This window comes from Xenopus tropicalis, chromosome 6 (genome assembly GCF_000004195.4).
Source record: "Xenopus tropicalis strain Nigerian chromosome 6, UCB_Xtro_10.0, whole genome shotgun sequence".
NCBI lineage: Eukaryota > Metazoa > Chordata > Amphibia > Anura > Pipidae > Xenopus > Xenopus tropicalis.
The window spans coordinates 14987673-15012261 of record NC_030682.2 but is presented as its reverse complement, the minus strand read 5'-3'; the positions used below and the strand labels follow the sequence as shown (position 1 = coordinate 15012261).

The following is a 24589-nucleotide window of genomic DNA, read 5'->3' as shown; positions in this document are numbered from 1 at the left end:
TCTTCCTTCTTCTTTATCTAATTTAGTTACCCCCCCCCCACTATTTGCCAATATCCATCCCCCTGCTCTCCCTTTCTCCTTGCTACCTTTCTCTTCTGCACACCTCTCTCTTAAAATGTTCTTCTATCGAACAACAAACTATCATCCATGCACATTTATAAATATGAATAATAAGTAAACCCTCACTGTCAATATGACTTGTGGTCGTTGGGGTCAGTGACCCCCAAATATCACACATCTTTTTCAATAGCAAGGTGGAAATAGGCAAAATAGAAATGGTAAAAAATGAAAAGCCTACAAAATAAAAAGTAAAGACCAACTAACAATTTTTGTATAAAATCTGCTTAGAACTTGTTGCTCTATAATATACAAAAAATTCATTTAAAGTTAAGCTTCCCCTGTAATGTAAAGTTAGTGATATATGGGGAGATCCACCCATTCAGTAAGGTAGCAGATTTTTTGCCTTATTCTGCCCCTCAAGTGCCCCGTGCATGCCAAAACTCTCACTTTCTTCTCCAATCTTGGTATTTTTATTTATATAGCATTTTAAAATTTGTAAAGAATAAAACTGTATTTAGAACAATATATATATAGCAAATATTCTTCTTTATTACAGCTTTATTACATACTTGCTAATTTATTTATATTTTAGACTGTGCACAACCATGGCCACATTAATTAAGGCCTGGTTACACCCCACCAAACCCACCCACCCACCCATTGGGGTTCACTTTCTTGAAGCACATTCAGTGCGGTTGCCATTTAGAGCCACAGAACTGAATCTGAAGCTGTTGCCTTCATTACTTTAGTCTGATTTCATTGTTACAGTTCTTATATTCCTTCATTATAGTGTCCTATCCAGTATAATCTGACTATGAAGGTTTTCATTCATCCAGGTATGAGCTAATTGCCTTCTTATACCTGGGATATGTTGCTCTTCTCTCTGAGAATAAGGAAAGGGGTACAAAAGTCAGTAATGAACATGAAAACACACATGAATAAAAAAGGGATTAAAGGAATATTTGCCAACCCAATACTAAAAAGACCTACCTATGTTTTAGTCGTGAAATAACAAGTGCCAAGTACATCAGTGAACACATCACTAGCAAAAATCCACATGCGGCAACTGTTGAAATTATTATAACATTTCGATCGTTATCCAAATCCAGATCTTCCAACAAATCTTCCATCATTTCTGAAAAGAAATACGATTGTATTAGCTACTTGGGTCTCGTGCAGGAACCTAATGAACATCTGTCAGTGTCAAATATTCAGTAATAAATCATGCATTCCCTCCTCCCATAGGGCAGGTACCCCAATCTTATTGAAATATTAACGAAAAGGTCTAATTCCCCCAGAGTAGTGTTACCTAGTGCTGAGGAGGCTGGCACTGGAGATTGCACGTTAGTAGTGGTTTCTGTGGGAAAAAAGAACAACATTAATATCAAATATGGAAACCCAATGGCAAAATAAACAGATTTAAAATTGGCCAACAAGGCTGCTAGGCAATCCTAGGGGGTATTAGAACACATTCACCTGAAAGAGTGAACTAGCAGCAGGTTAAAAGCTAAGTCAAGTAATTACCATTTACACTAAAGCATTTGCTAATTGCAGCCTATGACAACAGAATCTTCCCTGAAATAACTGCAATCGGGACAACTATGTCCTCATATATCACTTCTACTATTTTAGATGTAATACTCACTTTCAACACTTTTTCTGGCATCATTGGCCTCTTTTTCTTGGTCATCAACTGTTGCTAAAATTAAAAAAAATGTACAAGTCAGTTCTATCTGTAATGAAGTCATTTGTATATTTTCCTCCAAAGAATGTCAGACTTGGCAGCTGGATGGCATTTCTTATTAATATATTAATGGGCACAATTTAAAACTTCCTTTCCTTACTTTTCATGTTACCAGTATCATCATATTCTTTTTCAACAAATTGTTACTATATTGGTATTTATGTGTACTTGAATCTTTAAGGAAATTATATGCCAAATGCTGTTCTGGCAAGATGGCTTTATAAGAAACCATAGTCATCTTTATATGAATAAATGTCAACTCCTGCAATACACGCCGACACTGTGGGTACATGTCTTTATTACATGTGTAGCCCTAGTGCATCCTGGTACAGTTAAAAGAACCAAAGACAGGGAACCTCTGAGATGTCAGATGCTCCACTTTGTGTATTGCCCTGTATATTTTCCTTAAATGAACAAAGGACTATGAATTAAAAGGAATGCATTTCCCATATTCACCTTCACTTGTTTCAGTATCATCTTTCTTTTCTTCTTGTCCATAATCTGCAGTTTCTGAAATACAAAAGATCATTATATACCTCCTATATTCCTCTATGGTTGACTACTATATATTGATGCGCCTAAATATTTAATTACGTATAGGGTCACAGTGCAACGAATAGCAATCCCTTACACTATACAATACAGTGGCACATATATACCATGGCTGTACGTCCATACCCTGAACCCATTATGGGGACAATAGGATGGGTACTACTGAGGATTCTGTGCCATTGCAGTGGGGCTGTTTTTCAATTTGACTATATCTTCTTGTAAATGGTTTTAGTTTGTCCCAGTCTCTTTCCCCCCCCCCCCCCTCCCTACTATATGGTACAACCGTCACTGCTGTCTAACTAAACCAAAGCTCAAAGCAACAGTAGTTTATGCCAGACTACCTAATCAGCACCCTGCGTGGCAAGAAGGGGGGCATTGGATCTAATCCAGGGCTTGAACAGGCTGAAGCTGCAGAGGCTGCACCCTAAGTGAGATGTATTTTCAGTTCCTGTATTAGTTCTCCCTGTGATTAGAGAGCACTTACACAGATCCTGAAGGGAACACCAAGACTGCTACTGTTATGCAGACCCCTCATATTAATATACGTATAATAGTGAGCTGAGGCTACAGGAGGCCATATACGTTGGCACTACATCTATATTCTATGGACACTTGAAGTTCAAAGTTTTTCCACAATAAATAAAATACTATCCCAGTCCTGGGGTGCTTCACGTGTGTGCAGTCTCCCCTCAGTCTCACAGCACCCCTGACATGGCAGGGCCTGTTAAAGATTTTTTTTTTGTGGGGGGACCTGGTCTGGGCAAGTTATTCTACTTGTGGAATAAGTACATTTTTAAACAACTCACTATAATATTATATTGAGGTGATATGGAAGAGTAGTGATGAGTGAAATGTTTCGCCAGGCATGGATTCGCTCTGAAAAATTCGCCATGGACGGGCATCAAAATAAATATCCCGCATCAAAATAAATAGTCGCGCGTCAAGAGGATAGTTGCGGCGTCAAAATCAATAGTCGCACTTAAAAAAAAAAATACTTGCGGTGTCAAAATTGATATTCGCGCATCAAAAAAAATAGTTGCAGACGTCAAAGAATAGTCGAGGCGTCAAAATAAATAGTCGCGCGTCAAAAGAAAAGCCGCGGGCGACAAATTTTTTTTTACATGTGACATTTTCGCCGCTTTGCAACAGACAGATTCACTCATCACTATGAAAGAGTAAATACATTTGAATAATTATCTATGAACTTCATGATATTTTAGCAGTGTTTTATGGACAAGATGATTGTGTTGTGGGAATCTGTAATACTCACTTTCCACATTTCTGCTGCTTTCAGTAACATGATCAACATTTCTGCTGCTTTCAGTTACATCTTCCACATTTCTGCTGCTTTCAGTTACATGATCCACATTTCTGCTGCTTTCAGTAACATCATTCACATTTTTTTGAACTTGTGTGGTTGCTGAATTAAAAAAAAAAATTGTTACTCAGTCCTATTTCAGGTATGTTTGAGTGTTAGACTGCTTCATATTTATGTGCTTTCACTTTATTCAAGTTTAGGTTCAGTGCTATGAATCACAATCTATTGCACTGTGAAATATAATGGTGCAAGTACCATACAACAGACCCCGGTGACTATGGGGGGGTAGGTGGGGGGGTAGGGGGAACTGGATCTATCAAAGTTTCTATATGCTGGGGGACTTGGCCCGGGCTAGTTACACCACTGGTAAAATTTGTAGAAACATAAGTGTAAATATAAACATAATAAACAAATTGTTTTTAATATTTACATAGGTAACCATGAAAGTTTAGCAATGCTGTATAGACAAGATGTTATTGCTTTGTGGGAACCTGTAATACTCACTTTCCACACTTATGCTGCTTTCAGTAACATGATCCATATTTCTGCTGCTTTCAGTTACATGAATCACATTTTCTTGATGAACTTGTGTGGTTGCTGAATTAAAAAAAAAATTGTTACTCAGTCCTATTTCAGGTATGTTTGAGTGTTAGACTGCTTCATATTTATGTGCTTTCACTTTATTCAAGTTTAGGTTCAGTGCTATGAATCACAATCTATTGCACTATGAAATATAATGGTGCAAGTACCATACAGCAGCCCCCAGTGACCATGGGGGGGGGTAGGGGGAACTGGATCTATCAAAGTTTCTTTATGCTGGGGGGCTTGGCCTGGGCTAGTTACACCACTGGTAAAATTTGTAGACACAAATATGTAAATATAAACACATGTATACATAATAAACAAAAAAATATTTTTTAATATTTACATAGGTAACCATGAAAGTTTAGCAATGCTGTATAGACAAGATGTTATTGCTTTGTGGGAACCTGTAATACTCACTTTCCACACTTATGCTGCCTTTAGTACCATGATCCACATTTTCTTGATGAACTTGTGTGGTTGCTGAATTAAAAAAAAAATTGTTACTCAGTCCTATTTCAGGTATGTTTGAGTGTTAGACTGCTTCATATTTATGTGCTTTCACTTTATTCAAGTTTAGGTTCAGTGCTTTTGTGAAATATAATGGTGCAAGTACCATACAGCCGCCCCCAGTGACCGTGTAACCCCATATAAACACGTGTAAGCATAATAAACAATTAAAAAAAATGTAATATTTACATAGGGAACCATGAAAGTTTAGCAATGCTGTATAGACAAGATGTTATTGCTTTGTGGGAACCTGTAATACTCACTTTCCACACTTATGCTGCCTTCAGTAGCATCATCATATGCTTCTTCGTCATCTGTGGTTGCTAAATTTAAAAAAAAAAAAATGTTATTACTCAGTCCTATCTCAGGTATTTCTCTTAGGTATGCAGAAGGGAAGAGGATAATCACATAGATGTAAAGAGGTCTATAGGCTCAACCTACAGCCAAAAGGAGCAGACTACACCATATAAACATAGAGAGCAGGCACTCAAAAATTCCAACCTTGACAGATTAAATTAAAAGTACAAAATCCAATTTATTTAAGTTTATATGTCCATAAAAAGACTTAATCATAGCCTGTGATTAAGTGCCTTATAGCACAAAATGCTTAAGTACCTTATAGCATGGAACCAGGGGCGGGCCAAGCCAACCGGGCACCCTAGGCCAGCGTTTTTCAACCACTGTTCCGCGGCACACTAGTGTGCCGCGAGATGCTGACTGGTGTGCCGTAGGCAGGGCCACAATTTTTACTTTCAAAGGGGGCCCGGCGATGCTACAGTTTTTCTTAGTAGCTCGGGCCCCCTTTAATAAAATCTGGGCCCTGTCATTGGTTGCGCCCCGTGTGTACGGGTGACGTCAGTACGCACGGGGCGCAACGTTATAAAAGGGCCTGTGTGCGGTCGCGTGTAGGCAGAAGTGAAGAGGCGGCGCGCCTGAGGGATACGAAGATGCTGCTGAAGCCACCGGAGAAGCCGCCCAAGAGCAGAAGTAAAATGCTGCTGGGCACCAATGTATTATGGGGGGGGCCACGTGGCACACTGACTTATGGGGGCACTGCTGCTGGGCACCAATGTACTAGGGGGGCTGGCTCTTGGCACCAATGTACTAGGGGGGCACTGCTGCTGGGCACCAATGTACTAGGGGGGCACTGCTCTTGGCACCAATGTACTAGGGGGGCACTGCTGCTGGGCACCAATGTACTAGGGGGGCACTGCTCTTGGCACCAATGTACTAGGGGGGCACTGCTGCTGGGCACCAGTGTACTAGGGGGGCACTGCTGCTGGGCACAGAGTTAAATTTTTTAACATTTTCTTATGGTGGTGTGCCTCGTGATTTTTTTCATGAAACAAGTGTGCCTTGGCCCAAAAAAGGTTGAAAAACACTGCCCTAGGCAACTCATCGGCCACCTCGCCCCTACACCTTCCGGATGCGACGCGATAATTCATTGCCCCCACCGCATAATCACAAGCGGAGGGGGCAATGACGAAGGAACTAGGGGTAGGCAGGAGAGGTTCCTGCTGGCACCCCCAAATCATTGCACCATAGGCAGCTGCCTCTTCTGCCTACCCCACCCCTAGTTTTGGCCCTGCATGGAACATGCAGACATGTAAATGTAATATAAAGATAGTAGCCCGGAAGAGCGAGCCTGGGACAGGTGGAGCGGAGCGAGGCCATGATAAGGGGGGTGAATAGGGACCCATAGGAAGTTGGTGTATAGGATGATGGGAGTTGTAGTAACAAAGCAGCAAATGGGAGGAGAAAGAGGCCATATAAACAAATGAAGAAGGCATCCATTACCTTGTGGCTGTAGAAGGGAGAGGACAGGTAATAAGTGGGAACTGGTTGATTAGTCGCAGCTTAAGGCGGGGTGGGGCTGCCCTAGGGGGAGCCAAAAAGGGGCTAAATAGATTAAGGGACAGGTGCTTTTCTGGGGGGGCAGGCCTGGGGGCTAGGCTTTGGGGGGGTCATAGTAGGCACAGGGGGTGGGAAAGTTTAGTTGTGGAGGCTTCGTCACAGGCTTGAAAGGGTTCTTTAATTGTCTAAGGTTAAGTTATTATAATGGTAAGAATTGTAATGCAGCCTTCAGCGGCTAAATGGTATGTAACTATGTTTATGTAATTGGTGTAAAGTGTATTGAATGATACATTGATTACAATTATGTTGTGTTATCAATAAAATAAGCTGCGGCCTTTCCACCCAGAAAAAATGCAGCTCTGTGTTTGGTTTTTGTGGGGGGTTAGACTGGGGTGTGGGATAGGAGAAAAGGGGGCCGTGATTGCAACCCCCCCCATGTCAAGATATCTTACTTTTAATTGAATCTGTCAAAGTTGGAATTATTGAGTGCCTGCTCTCTATGTGTATACAATGGGCCTGATTCACTAAAGGGCGATAAAACGTGTGCTATTCTTATTGTGCGCTAAAATTTTTACCGCAGCTTAATTTTGGCGATTTTTCGCACGATTCACTATAAGCATACTCGCGCTTTTTTACGCGCGATATTGCAAGCATTATTTAACTCGCGAAAGACTATTTCAATGCAGTATTTGCCTGTACATGCGCTAAATTACGCGAATAATCGCCGCATATGAATGGTAGCATAGAAATAATTTATAAAAATTGTCGAAGCATATAAATGGTGTATATAAATATTAGCCACATATAAATAGTATATGCTTATAAATAGTAGCCACTAGTGATGAGCAAATGTGTTCTGGTTTCTTTAGTGAAAAATTAGCAAATCTTTCGAAAGATCCACGAAACGGCAAAAATGTTGTGCGGGCAAAAAAATTGTTGCCCGTGACTATTATTTTTTGACACTTGTATCAATTTGTGGATGTGCGGTGAATTTTTGCGTGGCGAATTTTTTCATGCGTTTTGCCATTGGCGGATTGTTTTGCGAAACGCATGAAAATATCCGCCGCGAAAAAATTCAACGCACGTCCCAAAATTCGCTGCGAATCCATTCCTGGCTAAACATTTCATCACTTGTAGCCAAATAGAAATAGTTGCGCAAATGAACGCACGCCATGTTAGCCATACACGCCAATACTTGCGGAAAATTACTGTATTAAAAATGAACATTTCGCTGCAAACTGGCGGCTGCGTCACTCTGGGGGAAACACATACTTGAATAAATAACACTGTAAGTCCATATTTTATTGCAAAAAATCATTTACTGTACTTTTCTATAATTTTTCGCCTGCCTGTAGTAGGTGTTAATTTTCGTATAGCCGAATGCGATATTTAGCGCGCAAAAGTTATAGTGAATCATGCGATCGTATTCTTTTCAGCGCGGAAATTAATGCAAAATGGTAAAACTAGTGCGAGAAATACCCCATGCGAAAATGGCGATCTTTCGCACGCGATAATACTATGGTGAATCGCGCGCAAGTTATTTTGCGTTTTTTAACGCGAAAAAGCGTGCGATAATTTTTATCGCCCTTTAGTGAATCAGGCCCAATGTTTCTTAGGTACTTCATATGTGTGGGTTTGCGTATTTAGTGAAGTAATTGCACTATTAAATAAGTATTTTTCCAAGTAATAGCAGGAATACATTTAAATATACATTTAAAGTGACAAAACTGTACTGGCACAAGGTTTTGCCTGGGTGTGAATCAAAACAGAGAACATTTTTCTAATCATACATAGGGAACATCCTAAATATGAGGGAGGGCTTGCCTTGGGTGCCCTTAACTCTCAACCTGGCTCTGCCTTACGTTATTAACAGCTACAATTTAATCTTACCTGGCAGTGTTGTAACAGAAGGATTCGGCGGAATTGTTATACCATCATCATCATCATCCGTGAAAAAATTATTCCCTTCTGCAATAAGGAGAAAAGGAGATATTAGTCCTATTGAATTGTGGCAGCCAGGCCTAAACCAATGAAAATAATTCACAAAAAAAATCTTCCCTGCTCCTATAATAAAATTGTCGCAACCATTATTAGAATACAAATAAAACTGAGTTTTCTGTATTTTTGTGGATAAAAATAATATCTATAATATAATCTAGATAATAATCTAACATTGCTAGAGATATTATAGTTAGAAATAATTGTAAAGTTTGTGCTCAAAGTATTTAAGTATTTAACAATATATTTATTAATTAGATGTATGATGAAATAAAATTAAATAGGTAAATAAGTTCAACTTAAATTTAATATTATAATACAGAAAGAAATCCCCTTTGGCAATAAGGTGGGAAAATATTTCATTAAAAAAATATCAAGCGAACTGTGCCTACGGAAAACTCACCTGTTCTCAGGTAAAATATTGATAAGTAAAATGAAATAAAAAGAAAATTAAAAAAAATGTTTTTAAATTTGAAAAACATGTCTGTCCTCTAGGTCAATCCAAACAGGACTGAGCAAGATCAGCTTACACTGTGTGACTGCGCTTCATAACCATTGTGATGACATTGTGATGTCACAATGGGCTCTTGCTCCAGCTTCCAACTGTCCCAGTGCCTGTTGGCTGAATTTACTGAACTCTTTATTTCTAACTGTTTATAGGAGACATTTAGTTCTAAACAACACTACAAAGTCTCAGAACAAGGAATGGCAATTCAAATAAAAAAAATGTTTTACTATATATTACTGTTAATGTATAATAACAAAGAAAAAATCACATTAGGGAACTAAAAGAACATTGGTTTATGTATGACTGACCATATAAATTGTTCAGTAGCGGCAGAATGATATGCTGTCCCGTTATACTTACAAAAATTGGCAAAGTGGCAAAAATGTCGCGCGTAAAAGCAATTTGTTGCCCGCATCTATTCTTTTTACACGCGACTATTTGTTTTGATACCACGACTATTCTTTTGATGCTGCGACTCTTTTTTGACGTTGCGACTATTCTTTTGACGCGCAACTATTTATTTTGACGCCGCGACTATTTTTTGACGTTGCGACTATTCTTTTGACGTGCAACTATTTATTTTAACGCCGCGACTATTCTTTGACGTCCGTGACTATTCTTTTGACACGCGACTATTTATTTTGACGCCGCGACTATTCTTTTGACGCGCAACTATTTCTTTTGACGCCGTGACTATTCTTTGACGCCCGCGACTATTCTTTTGACGCCGCGACTATTCTTTTGACATGCGACTATTTATTTTGACGCCACGACTATTTAATTTGACGCCGCGACTATTCTTTTGACATGCGACTATTTATTTTGACGCCCGCGACTATTCTTTTGACATGCGACTATTTATTTTGACGCTGCGACTATTTATTTTGACGCCGTGACTATTCTTTGACGCCCGCGACTATTTTTTTACGCACAACTATTTATTTTGATGCAGCTACTATTCTTTTGACTTACGACTATTTTGACTTGTGATTGTTTATTTTGACGGACGACTATTCTTTTGATGCCCGCAACAATTTTTGCCAGAATCCATGGTCCCGGCCTGTATACATATCAATAAATATTGGCCTTTCACATATTTTCCCTCGAGTTACCATATTGTTATATTATATACGTCACTCGCTTATCACCTGACAGCAAATAATCCAGGTTCTAACTGTAACCAAATGATGTATGGAAGTGAAAGATACAGCTCTGTCCATTTGTCGGTTGATGTAACCATGTGTGGGTTTGGTTTTTGCATAAGCACAGTGCCTCATACTCGCCAGAGTATATCCATAAATACCTAAAATGGTAGTATTTGTATATAGTATTAATCAATGGCACAACCTGATAAAAAGTTTTCATATACAGGTATCGGACCCCTTATCTGGAAGCCTGTTATCCAGAAAGCTCCGAATTATGGAAAGCCCGTCTCCTATAGACTCCATTTTAATCAAATAATTCAGAATTTTAAAACTGATTTCCTTTTTCTCTGTAATAATAAAACAGTACCTGTACTTGATCCCAACTAAGATATAATTACCCCTTATTGGGGCAGAACAGCCCTATTGGGTTTATTTCATGGTTAAATGATTCCCTTTTCTCTGTAATAATAAAACAGTACCTGTACTTGATCCCAACTAAGATATAATTACCCCTTATTGGGGGCAGAACAGCCCTATTGGGTTTATTTAATGGTTAAATGATTCCCTTTTCTCTGTAATAATAAAACAGTACCTGTACTTGATCCCAACTAAGACATAATTACCCCTTATTGGGGGCAGAACAATCCTGTTGGGTTTAATTAATGTTTTATTGATTTTTTAGTAGACTTAAGGTATGGAGAGCCAAATTACTGAAAGACCCCTTATCTGGAATACCCTTGGTCCCGAGCATTTTGGATAACGGGTCCTATACCTGCACCAGCTTCAGCACCTGTATATATATATGCACTTTTTATATTAAAATCGGTTGTAGTATAAGAAAGCCTACATTTTTTAGAAAAAAATAGAATATACTTTCAAACCAAAGCACCAGAAATAATTCAGATAATGCAGGTAATTCAGATTCAGGGCCAAAAAAGGTATTCCGTATTTCCGTAATTTGGATCTCCATACCTTAAGTCTACTAAAAAATCAATAAAACATTAATTAACCCCAATAGGATTGTTTTGTATCCAATAAGGATTATTTATATCTTATCTGGGATCAAGTACAGGTACTGTTTTATTATTACAGAGAAAAGGGAATCATTTAACCATTAAATAAACCCAATAGGGTTGTTCTGCCCCCAATAAGGGGTAATTATATCTTAGTTGGGATCAAGTACAGGTACTGTTTTATTATTACAGAGAAAAGGGAATCATTTAACCATTAAATAAACCCAATAGGGCTGTTCTGCCCCCAATAAGGGGTAATTATATCTTAGTTGGGATCAAGTACAGGTACTGTTTTATTATTACAGAGAAAAGGGAATCATTTAACCATTAAATAAACCCAATAGGGCTGTTCTGCCCCCAATAAGGGGTAATTATATCTTAGTTGGGATCAAGTACAGGTACTGTTTTATTATTACAGAGAAAAGGGAATCATTTAACCATTAAATAAACCCAATAGGGCTGTTCTGCCCCAATAAGGGGTAATTATATCTTAATTGGGATCAAGTACAGGTACTGTTTTATTATTACAGAGAAAAGGGAATCATTTAACCATTAAATAAACCCAATAGGGCTGTTCTGCCCCAATAAGGGGTAATTATATCTTAGTTGGGATCAAGTACAGGTACTGTTTTATTATTACAGAGAAAAAGGAAATCCGTCTTGCCCTGTCCAGTCATTTAATTGTGTCCAGATTCATGCACTATAGGAATATTAGCCATGTTTAATGTGAAATGTGCACTATTTTGGATGTAGGTTTCATCTTCCATTTATTTTCCCTTAAATAGGTGCTATAGCAGGAGTACGACCATTCCTTCTCTTATTTGTAAATGTAGGCACTCTGATTGGCTTTGATTTGACATTTGTAACCCTAGGGGCCCTGCTGTAGTTCATGGTTGCCCAAGCAGAAATTTGGGAGTTTCCACTAATGCATAAAAAGTAGGGGTGTGCACTTTACATTGTACTTAAGGGCTAAATAATGGAAGACACTCCTTTTAAAATAACATGCTTTTCCACTTTTCTACTCTTACATATGAGCAGACAGGCTAAGGATCTAAAATGCACTGATTTGTTCATAGTCTTGAGGTATACATGTATATATACAGGTATACATATCTTGTGTGTATTAACCCCTGACAGCCCATGCTTATTGCTCATCTACAGGGGTGGTTGGTCATAAATGCTTTCTATTTAGAATGTATTTAATGTAGATCTACATATATCTGCAATTGGTCTTTTTCAGGTTTGGTATTTATTTGCCTTTCTATCCTGCCCCCCTGACTATAAGGGACTTTGGGGTGTGTTTACTAAGAATGGAGATAAATATCACCGGTGATGTTGCCTGTAGCAACCAATTAGGTCTTTGCTTTGATTTCTAACTTGTGGGTGACTGTTCAAATCTTAATGCTGATTGGTTGCTATGGGCAATATCACCGGATATATTTATCTCCAATGTTAGTAAACATGCCCCTTAGTCTGTAATAGGATTGGCTAGTCAAACAGCAGGATAGATTTTTGGATCACCTTTTTACCCTCTTTTTTTTTCCAGTTTGATGTTACTATAATTGCATAGTTGCTGTAGGCAAGTGGTGCTAGCAAACAGAATGGGTTGCAGAATCAAAATGGACTAAATGCAGATAGTTTTAGATTCTTGCCAGTGTACTTGGGGGGAATTTGGCACCTATAAATATCAACCAAAACTGGCACCTCTCTGCACCAATAGGGAATATTTTGTAAAAGCACAGCAGAGTAATTGTTGCCACCTAGTGCAATATTTGTTGTCTAGATAAACCCAGCCCAAAGTGTAGTTCCATAAGTACATAGCAGATAGTGCAGGGCACATCTGTTACACTTTTTTCCCTGTGCCGTAAGAGAGTGCTATTGTTACTCCTGGCACCATGTCGGGCCTGTTTATACCAGACGAGACGCTTGTTTTCAGAAGGCAAGTGATGGGAAACGACTGCATTGCAATTGTAGATAAAGTGAAGCAGTCCGTTATAGTAATGTCCCAGCGGCTATATGGAGTGTGATGTGAAACAGGCCTTTGGTCCTACCTACTGCACTATATATATTTGTATATGTACATACTGTACTTGCTACATTACTATTTATACAGTTATTTTTTCTGTAATGCCATATAATGGTTTTGGTCTGTTTTCTTCCTGTTTTATACTGTCTAGATTCAATACACAGTGTATGGCTTGTAACCCTATTTTGGCTACTGTTCTACCTTTAACACACAATCACCTGCATGTGGTGCTTATTTTTGGGGGACAGGTATAATATTGTTGAATGGCGTGCCTCCACCCAGGGTGAGATAGAACTATATCTCTCGTCCTGGGAAAACTCAATTATGTCCTCCTTGGACCAGGACTCCCTGCAACTCCCTGTACCTTGCCCCTCCCTTGGGGTAGCTGCTTACCAGGCAGTTGAGGATCCTCAGTATATGAAGAGCCAAGACACGGGTTATGATGGTGAACCAGATGAACTTGTTTTATTATTGATGCAGGCAGAACTTTCAGGGGATGTCACACTCTCTCTCTTTGGGCTACCCCCGCCGGATGATCCCACCTCGGAACTAACCCTGGTCCACGCGTAGGGCCCCTTAAATGAGAACACTCCCAGGTGCTGACTTGGCTCTCCTGACTAGACACTACATGTCCTGAACTCCAGCCATGAACGCTTGGGGGTCTTAACCCCTCTCTCCTGTTGGGGCTATCTCTAGCCTGCCTGTCACTCCTAGAGTGACCTATTACAGTATCTCCTATACTGATCACTAGCCTGTTTTACACCTCTTTACAGAGGGGAGGTTCCATGGAAGTCATCCCCTTTTATATCCCAGCACACCACCCAGTGGTTGGCTGCCTGAACTATAGGGAAACTCCTTCTTAGCACAAAAAACACACAGGACCACCTTTTGGTGTTCAATTCCATAGAGCCACCCTCTGGTGCCTGTCTAAAGGGGCCCAATTCTTTGGAGTCCCTACAGGCTATTTGCAAATCCACATATTCATAACCGTAACTATGAGTATACCTATGCACTGCATTCAGTTGCCTTTTTTCTGCATCTTTCCTATGGAAAGGATACAGAATAGTCATTATTTTGAAGGACAACCACTTAGCCGGGAGCACACAGTGATTTTCATTCATTCATTTCATTCATCTTCATATTGCCCCCAAGGGTCACCTATTGCTGGCAATGAATTATCAGTATGGGAGATTTCATGCAATTTTAGCTTTAAAATGCACTAGGTTCACCTTTAGTGGTATTTTCACATGCTTCTCCTTGCCAGCAGTGGGTAAGCTTTGGCGTGATTATTGACAATTATGAAAACGCACTATAGTCCCAAGGGTCCCTTTAAGTGCTGGAGTGACTTTGACTTTCCCCAGCAGAGTCATTTTTGATTTACTGCATTCTCTAATGCCACACTAGGGGGTAGATTTATGATTGCTCAAGCCCTCTTGCAGGGTTAGGGGGGGGGAACAACTTTTTTTTAGGTATTTTTACCTTAGTGGGCTTTCTTAAATAAGAAAATGTGCACTTTCTCTCACTCAATTTCTTTTATTTTCTCCTACTAATCTTCCTTCTTCCTTATCTAATTTAGTTACCCCCCACTATTTGCCAATACCCATCCCCCTGCTCTCCCTTTCTCCTTGCTACCTGTCCTTCTATTGAACACCAAACTACCATCCATGCACATTTATAAAAAAGAATAATAAGTAAACCCTCACTGTCAATAGGATTTGTGGTCGTTGGGGTCAGTGACCCCCAAATATCACACAGCTTTTTCAATAGCAAAGTGGAAATGGTAAAAAATGAAATGCCTACAAAATAAAAAGTAAAGACCAACTAAAAATTTTTGAATAAAATCTGCTTAGAATTTGTTGCTGTATAATATACTAAAAATTCATTTAAAGGTAAGCTTCCCCTGTAATGTAAAGTTAGTGATATGTGGGGAGATGCACCCAGTCAGTAAGGTAGCGGATTTTTTGCCTTATTCTGCCCCTCAAGTGCCCCGTGCATGCCAAAACTCTCACTTTCTTCTCCAATCTTGGTATTTTTATTTATATAGCATTTTAAAATTTGTAAAGAATAAAACTGTATTTAGAACAATATATATATAGCATATATTCTTCTTTATTACATCTTTATTACATACTTGCTAATGTATTTACATTTTAGACTGTGCACAACCATGGCCACATTAATTAAGGCCTGGTTACACCCCACCAAACCCACCCACCCATTGGGGTTCACTTTCTTGAAGCACATTCAGTGCGGTTGCCATTTAGAGCCACAGAACTGAATCTGAAGCTGTTGCCTTCATTACTTTAGTCTGATTTCATTGTTGCAGTTCTTATATTCCTTCATTATAGTGTCCTATCCAGTATAATCTGACTATGAAGGTTTTCATTCATCCAGGTATGAGCTAATTGCCTTCTTATACCTGGGATATGTTGCTCTTCTCTCTGAGAATAAGGAAAGGGGTACAAAAGTCAGTAATGAACATGAAAACACACATGAATAAAAAAGGGATTAAAGGAATATTTGCCAACCTAATAGTAAATTGACCTACCTATGTTTTAGGCGTGAAATAACAAGTGCCAAGTACATCAGTGAACACATCACTAGCAAAAATCCACACGCGGCAACTGTTGAAATTATTATAACATTTCGATCGTTATCCAAATCCAGATCTTCCAACAAATCTTCCATCATTTCTGAAAAGAAATACGATTGTATTAGCTACTTGGGTCTCGTGCAGGAACCTAATGAACATCTGTCAGTGTCAAATATTCAGTAATAAATCATGCATTCCCTCCTCCCATAGGGCAGGTACCCCAATCTTATTGAAATATTAACGAAAAGGTCCAATTCCCCCAGAGTAGTGTTACCTAGTGCTGAGGAGGCTGGCACTGGAGATTGCACGTTAGTAGTGGTTTCTGTGGGAAAAAAGAACAACATTAATATCAAATATGGAAACCCAATGGCAAAATAAACAGATTTAAAATTGGCCAACAAGGCTGCTAGGCAATCCTAGGGGGTATTAGAACACATTCACCTGAAAGAGTGAACTAGCAGCAAAAAGCTTAGTCAAGTAATTACCATTTACACTAAAGCATTTGCTAATTGCAGCCTATGACAACAGAATCTTCCCTGAAATAACTGCAATCGGGACAACTATGTCCTCATATATCACTTCTACTATTTTAGATGTAATACTCACTTTCAACACTTTTTCTGGCATCATTGGCCTCTTTTTCTTGGTCATCAACTGTTTCTAAAATTAAAAAAAATGTACAAGTCAGTTCTATCTGTAATGAAGTCATTTGTATATTTTCCTCCAAAGAATGTCAGACTTGGCAGCTGGATGGCATTTCTTATTAATATATTAATGGGCACAATTTAAAACTTCCTTTCCTTACTTTTCATGTTACCAGTATCATCATATTCTTTTTCAACAAATTGTTACTATATTGTTATTTATGTGTACTTGAATCTTTAAGGAAATTATATGCCAAATGCTGTTCTGGCAAGATGGCTTTATAAGAAACCATAGTCATCTTTATATGAATAAATGTCAACTCCTGCAATACACGCTGACACTGTGGGTACATGTCTTTATTACATGTGTAGCCCTAGTGCATCCTGGTACAGTTAAAAGAACCAAAGACAGGGAACCTCTGAGATGTCAGATGCTCCACTTTGTGTATTGCCCTGTATATTTTCCTTGAACAAATGAACAAAGGACTATTAATTAATAGGAATGCATTTCCCATATTCACCTTCACTTGTTTCAGTATCATCTTTCTTTGCTTCTTGTCCATAATCTGCAGTTTCTGAAATACAAAAGAATCATTATATACCTCCATATACTCTATGGTTGACTACTATATATTGATGGGCTTAAATATTTAATGAAGTATAGGGTCACAGTGCAACGAATAGCAATCCCTAACACTATACAATACAGTGGCACATATATACCATGGCTGTACGTCCATACCCTGAACCCATTATGGGGACAATAGGATGGGTACTATTGAGGATTCTGTGCCATTGCAGTGGGGCTGTTTTTCAATTTGACTACATCTTCTTGTAAATGGTTTTAGTTTGTCCCAGTCTCTTCCCCCCCCCCCCCCCCCACTATATGGTACAACCAACTGTCACTGCTGTCTAACTAAACCAAAGCTCAAAGCAACAGTAGTTTATGCCAGACTACCTAATCAGCACCCTGCGTGGCAAGAAGGGGGGCATTGGATCTAATCTGTATTAGTTCTCCCTGTAATTAGAGAGCACTTACACAGATCCTGAAGAGAACAACTGCTACTGTTATGCAGACCCCACATATTAATATACTTATAATAGTGAGCTGAGAATAATTATCTATGACCTTCATGATATTTTAGCAGTGTTTTATGGACAAGATGATTGTGTTGTGGGAACCTGTAATACTCACTTTCTACATTTCTGCTGCTTTCAGTAACATGATCAACATTTCTGCTGCTTTCAGTTACATCTTCCACATTTCTGCTGCTTTCAGTTACATGATCCGCATTTCTGCTGCTTTCAGTAACATCATTCACATTTTCTTGATGAACTTGTGTGGTTGCTGAATTAAAAAAAAAATTGTTACTCAGTCCTATTTCAGGTATGTTATGTTGTAGAAACATAAGTGTAAATATAAACACATGTATACACAATAAACAATAAAATATTTTTCAATATTTACATAGGTAACCATGAAAGTTTAGCAATGCTGTATAGACAAGATGTTATTGCTTTGTGGGAACCTGTAATACTCACTTTCCACACTTATGCTGCTTTCAGTAACAAGATCCATATTTCTGCTGCTTTCAGTACCATGATCCACATTTTCCTGGTGAACTTGTGTGGTTGCTGAATTAAAAAAAAAATTGTTACTCAGTCCTATTTCAGGTATGTTTGAGTGTTAGACTGCTTTATATTTATGTGCTTTCACTTTATTCAAGTTAAATTTATACGCGCTTGGGGAGGACGTCAGGTGGGGGGGGTAGGGGGCCCTGGGGGGGTAGGGGACACGGCTGGCTGGGGCACCTGCAGGGCCCTTGGGGCGGGAGCCCCGGTGGGCCCTGCACCCCCAAGTCCACCCTGTAAACACATGTAAACATAATAAACAATAAAATATTTTTTTCAATTTTTACATAGGTAACCATGAAAGTTTAGCAATGCTGTATAGACAAGATGTTACTGCTTTGTGGGAACCCGTAATACTCACTTTCCACACTTATGCTGCTTTCAGTAACAAGATCCATATTTCTGCTGCTTTCAGTACCATGATCCACATTTTCTTGGTGAACTTGTGTGGTTGCTGAATTAAAAAAAAATTGTTACTCAGTCCTATTTCAGGTATGTTTGAGTGTTAGACTGCTTCATATTTATGTGCTTTCACTTTATTCAAGTTTAGGTTCAGTGCTATGAATCACAATCTATTGCACTGTGAAATATAATGGTGCAAGTACCATACAACAGCCCCCAGTGACCGTGTAACCCCATATAAACACGTGTAAACATAATAAACAATAAAAAAATGTAATATTTACATAGGTAACCATGAAAGTTTAGCAATGCTGTATAGACAAGATGTTATTGCTTTGTGGGAACCAGTAATACTCACTTTCCACACTTATGCTGCTTTCAGTAGCATCATCATATGCTTCTTCGTCATCTGTGGTTGCTAAATTTAAAAAAAAACGTTATTACTCAGTCCTATCTCAGGTATTTCTCTTAGGTATGCAGAAGGGAAGAGGATAATCACATAGATGTAAAGAGGTCTATAGGCTCAACCTACAGCCAAAAGGAGCAGACTACACCATATAAACATAGAGAGCAGGGGCTAAATAGATTAAGGGACAGGTGCTTTTCTGGGGGGCAGGCCTGGGGGCTAGGCTTTGGGGGGTCATAGTAGGCACAGGGGGTGGGAAAGTTTAGTTGTGGAGGCTTCGTCACAGGCTTGAAAGGGTTCTTCAATTGTCTAAGGTTAAGTTATTATAATGGTAAGAATTGTAATGCAGTCTTCAGCGGCTAAATGGTATGTAACTATGTTTATGTAATTGGTGTAAAGTGTATTGAATGATACATTGATTACAATTTTGTTGTGTTATCAATAAAATAAGCTGCGGCCTTTCCACCCAGAAAAATGCAGCTCTGTGTTTGGTTTTGTGGGGGGTTAGACTGGGGTGTGGGTTAGGAGAAAAGGGGGCCGTGATTGCAACCCCCCCCATGTCAAGATATCTTACTTTTAATTGAAACTGTCAAAGTTGGAATTATTGAGTGCCTGCTCTCTATGTGTATACAATGTTAGGTACTTTATATGTGTATGTTTGCATATTTAGTAAAGTAATTGCACTACAGGTATAGGATCCCTTATCCGGAAACCTGTTATCCAGAAAGTTCTTAATTATGGAAAGGCCATCTCCCATAGACTCCATTATAAGTAAATAATTCTAATTTTTAAAAATGATTTCCCTTTTCTCTGTAATAATAAAACAGTACCTGTACTTGATCCCAACTAAGATATAATTACCCCTTATTGGGGGCAGAACAGCCCTATTGGGTTTATTTAATGGTTAAATGATTCCCTTTTCTCTGTAATAATAAAACAGTACCTGTACTTGATCCCAACTAAGATATAATTACCCCTTATTGGGGGCAGAACAGCCCTATTGGGTTTATTTAATGGTTAAATGATTCCCTTTTCTCTGTAATAATAAAACAGTACCTGTACTTGATCCCAACTAAGATATAATTACCCCTTATTGGGGCAGAACAGTCCTATTGGGTTTAAATTATGTTTAAATTATTTTTTAATAGACTTAGGGTATGGAGATCCAAATTACAGAAATACCCCTTATCTGGAAAGCCCCAGGTCCTGAGCATTCTGGATAACAGGTCCTATACCTGTATTAAATAAGTATTTTTCCAAGTAATTACAGGAATACATTTAAATATGTATTTAAAGTGACAAAACTGTACTGGCACAAGGTTTTGCCTGGGTGTGAATCAAAACAGAGAACATTTTTCTAATCATACATAGGGAACATCCTAAATATGAGGGAGGGCTTGCCTTGGGTGCCCTTAACTCTCAACCTGGCTCTGCCTTACGTTATTAACAGCTACAATTTAATCTTACCTGGCAGTGTTGTAACAGAAGGATTCGGCGGAATTGTTATACCATCATCATCATCATCATCATCATCCGTGAAAAAATTATTCCCTTCTGCAATAAGGAGAAAAGGAGATATTAGTCCTATTGAATTTGTAAAACTGTGTAGATTTGTTGGGGGGGGCCTGAGAATTGTGGCAGCCAGGCCTAAACCAATGAAAATAATGCACAAAAAAAATCTTCCCTGCTCTATAATAAAATAATAAAATCGACGTGACCATTATTAGAATACAAATATTTTTGTGTATAAAATAATATCTATAATATAATCTAGATAATAATCTAACATTGCTAGAGATATTATAGTTAGAAATAATTGTAAAGTTTGTGCTCAAAGTATTTAACATTTCATTTATTAATCAGATGTATGATGAAATGAAATTAAATAGGAAGTTCAACTTAAATTTATAATACAGAAAGAAATCCCCTTTGGCAATAAGGTGGGAAAATATTTCATTAAAAAAATATCAAGCCTACTAAGGAAAACTCACCTGTTTTCAGGTAAAATATTGATAAGAAAAATGAAATAAAAAGAAAATTAAAAAAAATGTTTTTAAATTTGAAAAACATGTCTGTCCTCTAGGTCAATCCAAACAGGACTGAGCAAGATCAGCTTACACTGTATGACTGCGCTTCATAACCATTGTGATGTCATTGTGATGTCACAATGGGCTCTTGCTCCAGCTCCCAACTGTCACAGTGCCTGTTGGCTGAACGTATTGAACTCTTTATCTCTAACTGTTTATAGGAGACATTTAGTTCTAAACAACACTACAAAGTCTCAGAACAAGGAATGGGCACTTTTAATGGCAATTCAAATAAAAAAAAAATGTTTTACTATATATTACTGTTAATGTATAATAACAAAGAAAAAATCACATTAGGGAACTAAAAGAACATTGGTTTATGTATGACTGACCATATAAATTGTTCAGTAGCGGCAGAATGATATGCTGTCCCGTTACGCTTCGCCAAAAAATTTGCAAAAATGTTGCGCATAAAAGAAATTTGTTGCCTGCGACTATTCTTTTGACACGCGACTATTCGTTTTGATACCACGACTATTCTTTTGACGTTGCGACTATTCTTTTGACGCACCACTATTTATTTTGACGCCGCAACTATTTTTTGACGCGCGACTATTTATTTTGACGTCCGCGACTATTTATTTTGAGCCGTGACTATTCTTTTGACGTTGCGACTATTCTTTTCACATGCGACTATTTATTTTGACGCTGCAACTATTTTTTGACGCGCGACTATTTATTTTGACGTCCGCAACTATTTATTTTGAGCCGCGACTATTGTTTTTGGACACGCAAATTTTTTCATCCGTTTCGCGAAACAATCCGCCAATGGCGAAACTCGGAAATTTGCCGCAAATCCATGCCTGCCGAAACATTTCGCCCATCACTAATGGTGTTAAATAGAAACCTGGATGAAGGGGAAGTTCACCCTATACCTTTATAATCAATACTTAACATACTGATCATTCAAATCATAATAAGTGACCTATCAAAGAATCTTATCAAATTACAATATACATGCAGGTCTGGACTTGGATTCAAAATAGGCCCTGGCATTTCAAGTACACAGAGGCCCAAACAGCCCCCCAGCCCAATAAATAGTGAGTGTCTATGGCATCTTACAGCAGCCCCTCTGGCATTTGCCAGAATCCCGGCCTGTATACATATCAATAAATATTGGCCTTTCACATATTTTCCCTCGAGTTACCATATTGTTATATTATATACGTCACACGCTTATCACCTGACAGCAAATAATCCAGGTTCTAACTGTAACCAAATGATGTATGGAAGTGAAAGATACAGCTCTGTCCATTTGTCAGTACAAATACTACCATTTTAGGTACTTCAAACAACGCCTGGACATCAGGGCCCCATTTCCCCAAATAAATTCGGCATCCCAGGATGGTAGTCTAGATGTGGTCGACCATGCTAATATAGGTTACCTATTGTTGGCATTACAGTACATTTGACCAGAAGCTACAGCTGGAGATCCTTGAAATTTGATGGTGTCAGATCTTTCAGTATTTGCCTATGAGAGCAAAACGATAAAGGGTAGAATGGATTGCATGGCCCCAGTTCTAACCACTGACATATCAAAGTGCAATGAAACATTATATTTTATGACAGTATTAATGAACTATAATTCCGTTTTTTGTACCTGGCTTAGCGCTCCCCACTGACAAGTCGCATCATGTGTCAGTTACTATCAAATATTTTCGCTCAGTATCATAAATCTAGGCGGTTTTATTCTTTTTCTCCTATTTTGAGACGGGTTCTGATTTGTCAGTATTTGCTTTGTGATGCATTACGCCTGTCAGACAAATATCAGATGATAGAAGGGATTGATATTGCCGGATCCGATGGCACAGAAACTTTAGATATGATAATTACAGCGCGGCAGAGAAGCGGCAGAGGAAAGAACAGTGCTTAGCTTTTGTTTCCATTACCTCTGGGAGTTTGCACAGCAAATTTATTTTACTTGTGCTGTAAAAGTTAATTTTACTTGAAATTACTTCTTCTTCCCTAGGAAAACGAGGGGCAGAAATCTGCCACGTGCAGCATATTCCTGAATTATTGCCCACATTCTGATCTTATAGATGCTATGTGCCAGACAATTCTCACAAATGTTGATTATATTTAACTATGAGCCTTTGTTTTGAACTGAAAAAGTCTGTAGACCACTAAGACAGAAAACGAGTGGCTACAGGTTGAAGAACAAGAGTTTATCAACTGGTAGCCACTCTTTGTTTGTCTTAGTGGTCTACAGACTTTTTCAATTTAAGCTTTCATTAGAGGATTAGCCTTTGTTCATCGGCCACCCCTAGCTCATAACAAGGTTACAGATATATAGGAACATTGGGGTAACAGTCACCCTGCTATAGTTCCAGGGGTACCCAGGGCACAAATAAGCACTCACCCCAAATCCCCCCCCTAACTGGCCTTCAGGCTGGGCCCCCTTAGCCCATAACAAGGTTACAGATATATAGGAACATTGGGGTAACAGTCACCCTGCTATAATTCCAGGGGTACCCAGGGCTCAAATAAGCACTCACCCCAAATCTCCCCCTAACTGGCCTTCAGGCTGGGCCCCCTTAAGGCATAACAAGGTTATAGATATATAGAAACATTGGGGTAACAGTCACCCCGCTATAGTTCCAGGGGTACCCAGGGCTCAAATAAGCACTCACCCCAAATCTCCCCCTAACTGGCCTTCAGGCTGGGCCCCCTTAAGGCATAACAAGGTTATAGATATATAGAAACATTGGGGTAACAGTCACCCCGCTATAGTTCCAGGGGTACCCAGGGCACAAATAAGCACTCACCCCAAATCCCCCCCTAACTGGCCTTCAGGCTGGGCCCCTTAGCCCATAACAAGGTTACAGATATATAGAAACATTGGGGTAACAGTCACCCTGCTATAGTTCCAGGGGTACCCAGGGTACAAATAAGCACTCACCCCAAATCCCCCCTAACTGGCCTTCAGGCTGGGCCCCCTTAGACCATAACAAGGTTACAGATATATAGAAACATTGGGGTAACAGTCACCCTGCTATAGTTCCAGGGGTACCCAGGGCACAAATAAGCACTCACCCCAAATCCCCCCCTAACTGCCTTCAGACTGGGCCCCCCTAGCTCATAACAAGGTTACAGATATAGGATAACAATGGTCTATTAGCCATCTAGCTATAATTCCAAGAATATCTAGGACAGCAAATACAATTGCAACTTATATGTCACCCTAACTGGTGTAAAGTACAGTACAAGTCTCAATGTGCTCATAGTTTTGCCAAAATGTTTGCACTTTAATTATTACTTATGTACTTGATCCTATAATGAAGAATTAATTCTCAAGCCATTCGTTTGGTGGCTCTTCACTGGGGCAAGCTACATCAGATGCGATCACATCAGGTAACAAATTCACATGTGGATCTTTACCTAAAAGCTCACTGCCATTGGATTCTGGAGCAGCATTCTCTGGAGTGATAATTGTATTTCACCATAAAGTTTGGGGTGGGCAGATGCCAGGAGAACACTGCCTGCCTAAATGCATAATGCATTACAGTGAACAGGGA

The 24589-nt window shown here is 39.0% G+C and overlaps 1 protein-coding gene and 1 long non-coding RNA gene across 2 annotated transcripts in view; both read right to left on the bottom strand.

Annotated features, from left to right (window-relative positions):
* Positions 1-4678: 4678 nt before the first annotated feature.
* On the bottom strand, positions 4679-8608 carry LOC116411473. Its single transcript, XR_004223121.1, has 3 exons — positions 8511-8608; positions 5030-5089; positions 4679-4739 (listed from the first exon to the last, which is right to left on the bottom strand). It is a non-coding gene; the product is annotated as an uncharacterized LOC116411473 (long non-coding RNA).
* A 6873-nt stretch (positions 8609-15481) lies between these two features.
* LOC116411537 (acidic repeat-containing protein-like) overlaps positions 15482-24589 on the bottom strand; it is a 65658-nt gene continuing 56550 nt past the window's right edge. Inside the window, exons 2-11 of the mRNA XM_031903982.1 lie at positions 20455-20541; positions 18940-18999; positions 18541-18633; positions 18090-18182; positions 17743-17895; positions 17069-17122; positions 16510-16563; positions 16178-16225; positions 15859-16003; positions 15482-15751 (exon numbers count right to left, since the gene is read on the bottom strand). Coding sequence (XP_031759842.1) covers positions 15724-15751; positions 15859-16003; positions 16178-16225; positions 16510-16563; positions 17069-17122; positions 17743-17895; positions 18090-18182; positions 18541-18633; positions 18940-18999; positions 20455-20541 — 815 coding nt within the window. The 3' untranslated portion in view covers positions 15482-15723. The remainder of the gene's footprint in view (positions 15752-15858; positions 16004-16177; positions 16226-16509; positions 16564-17068; positions 17123-17742; positions 17896-18089; positions 18183-18540; positions 18634-18939; positions 19000-20454; positions 20542-24589) is intronic.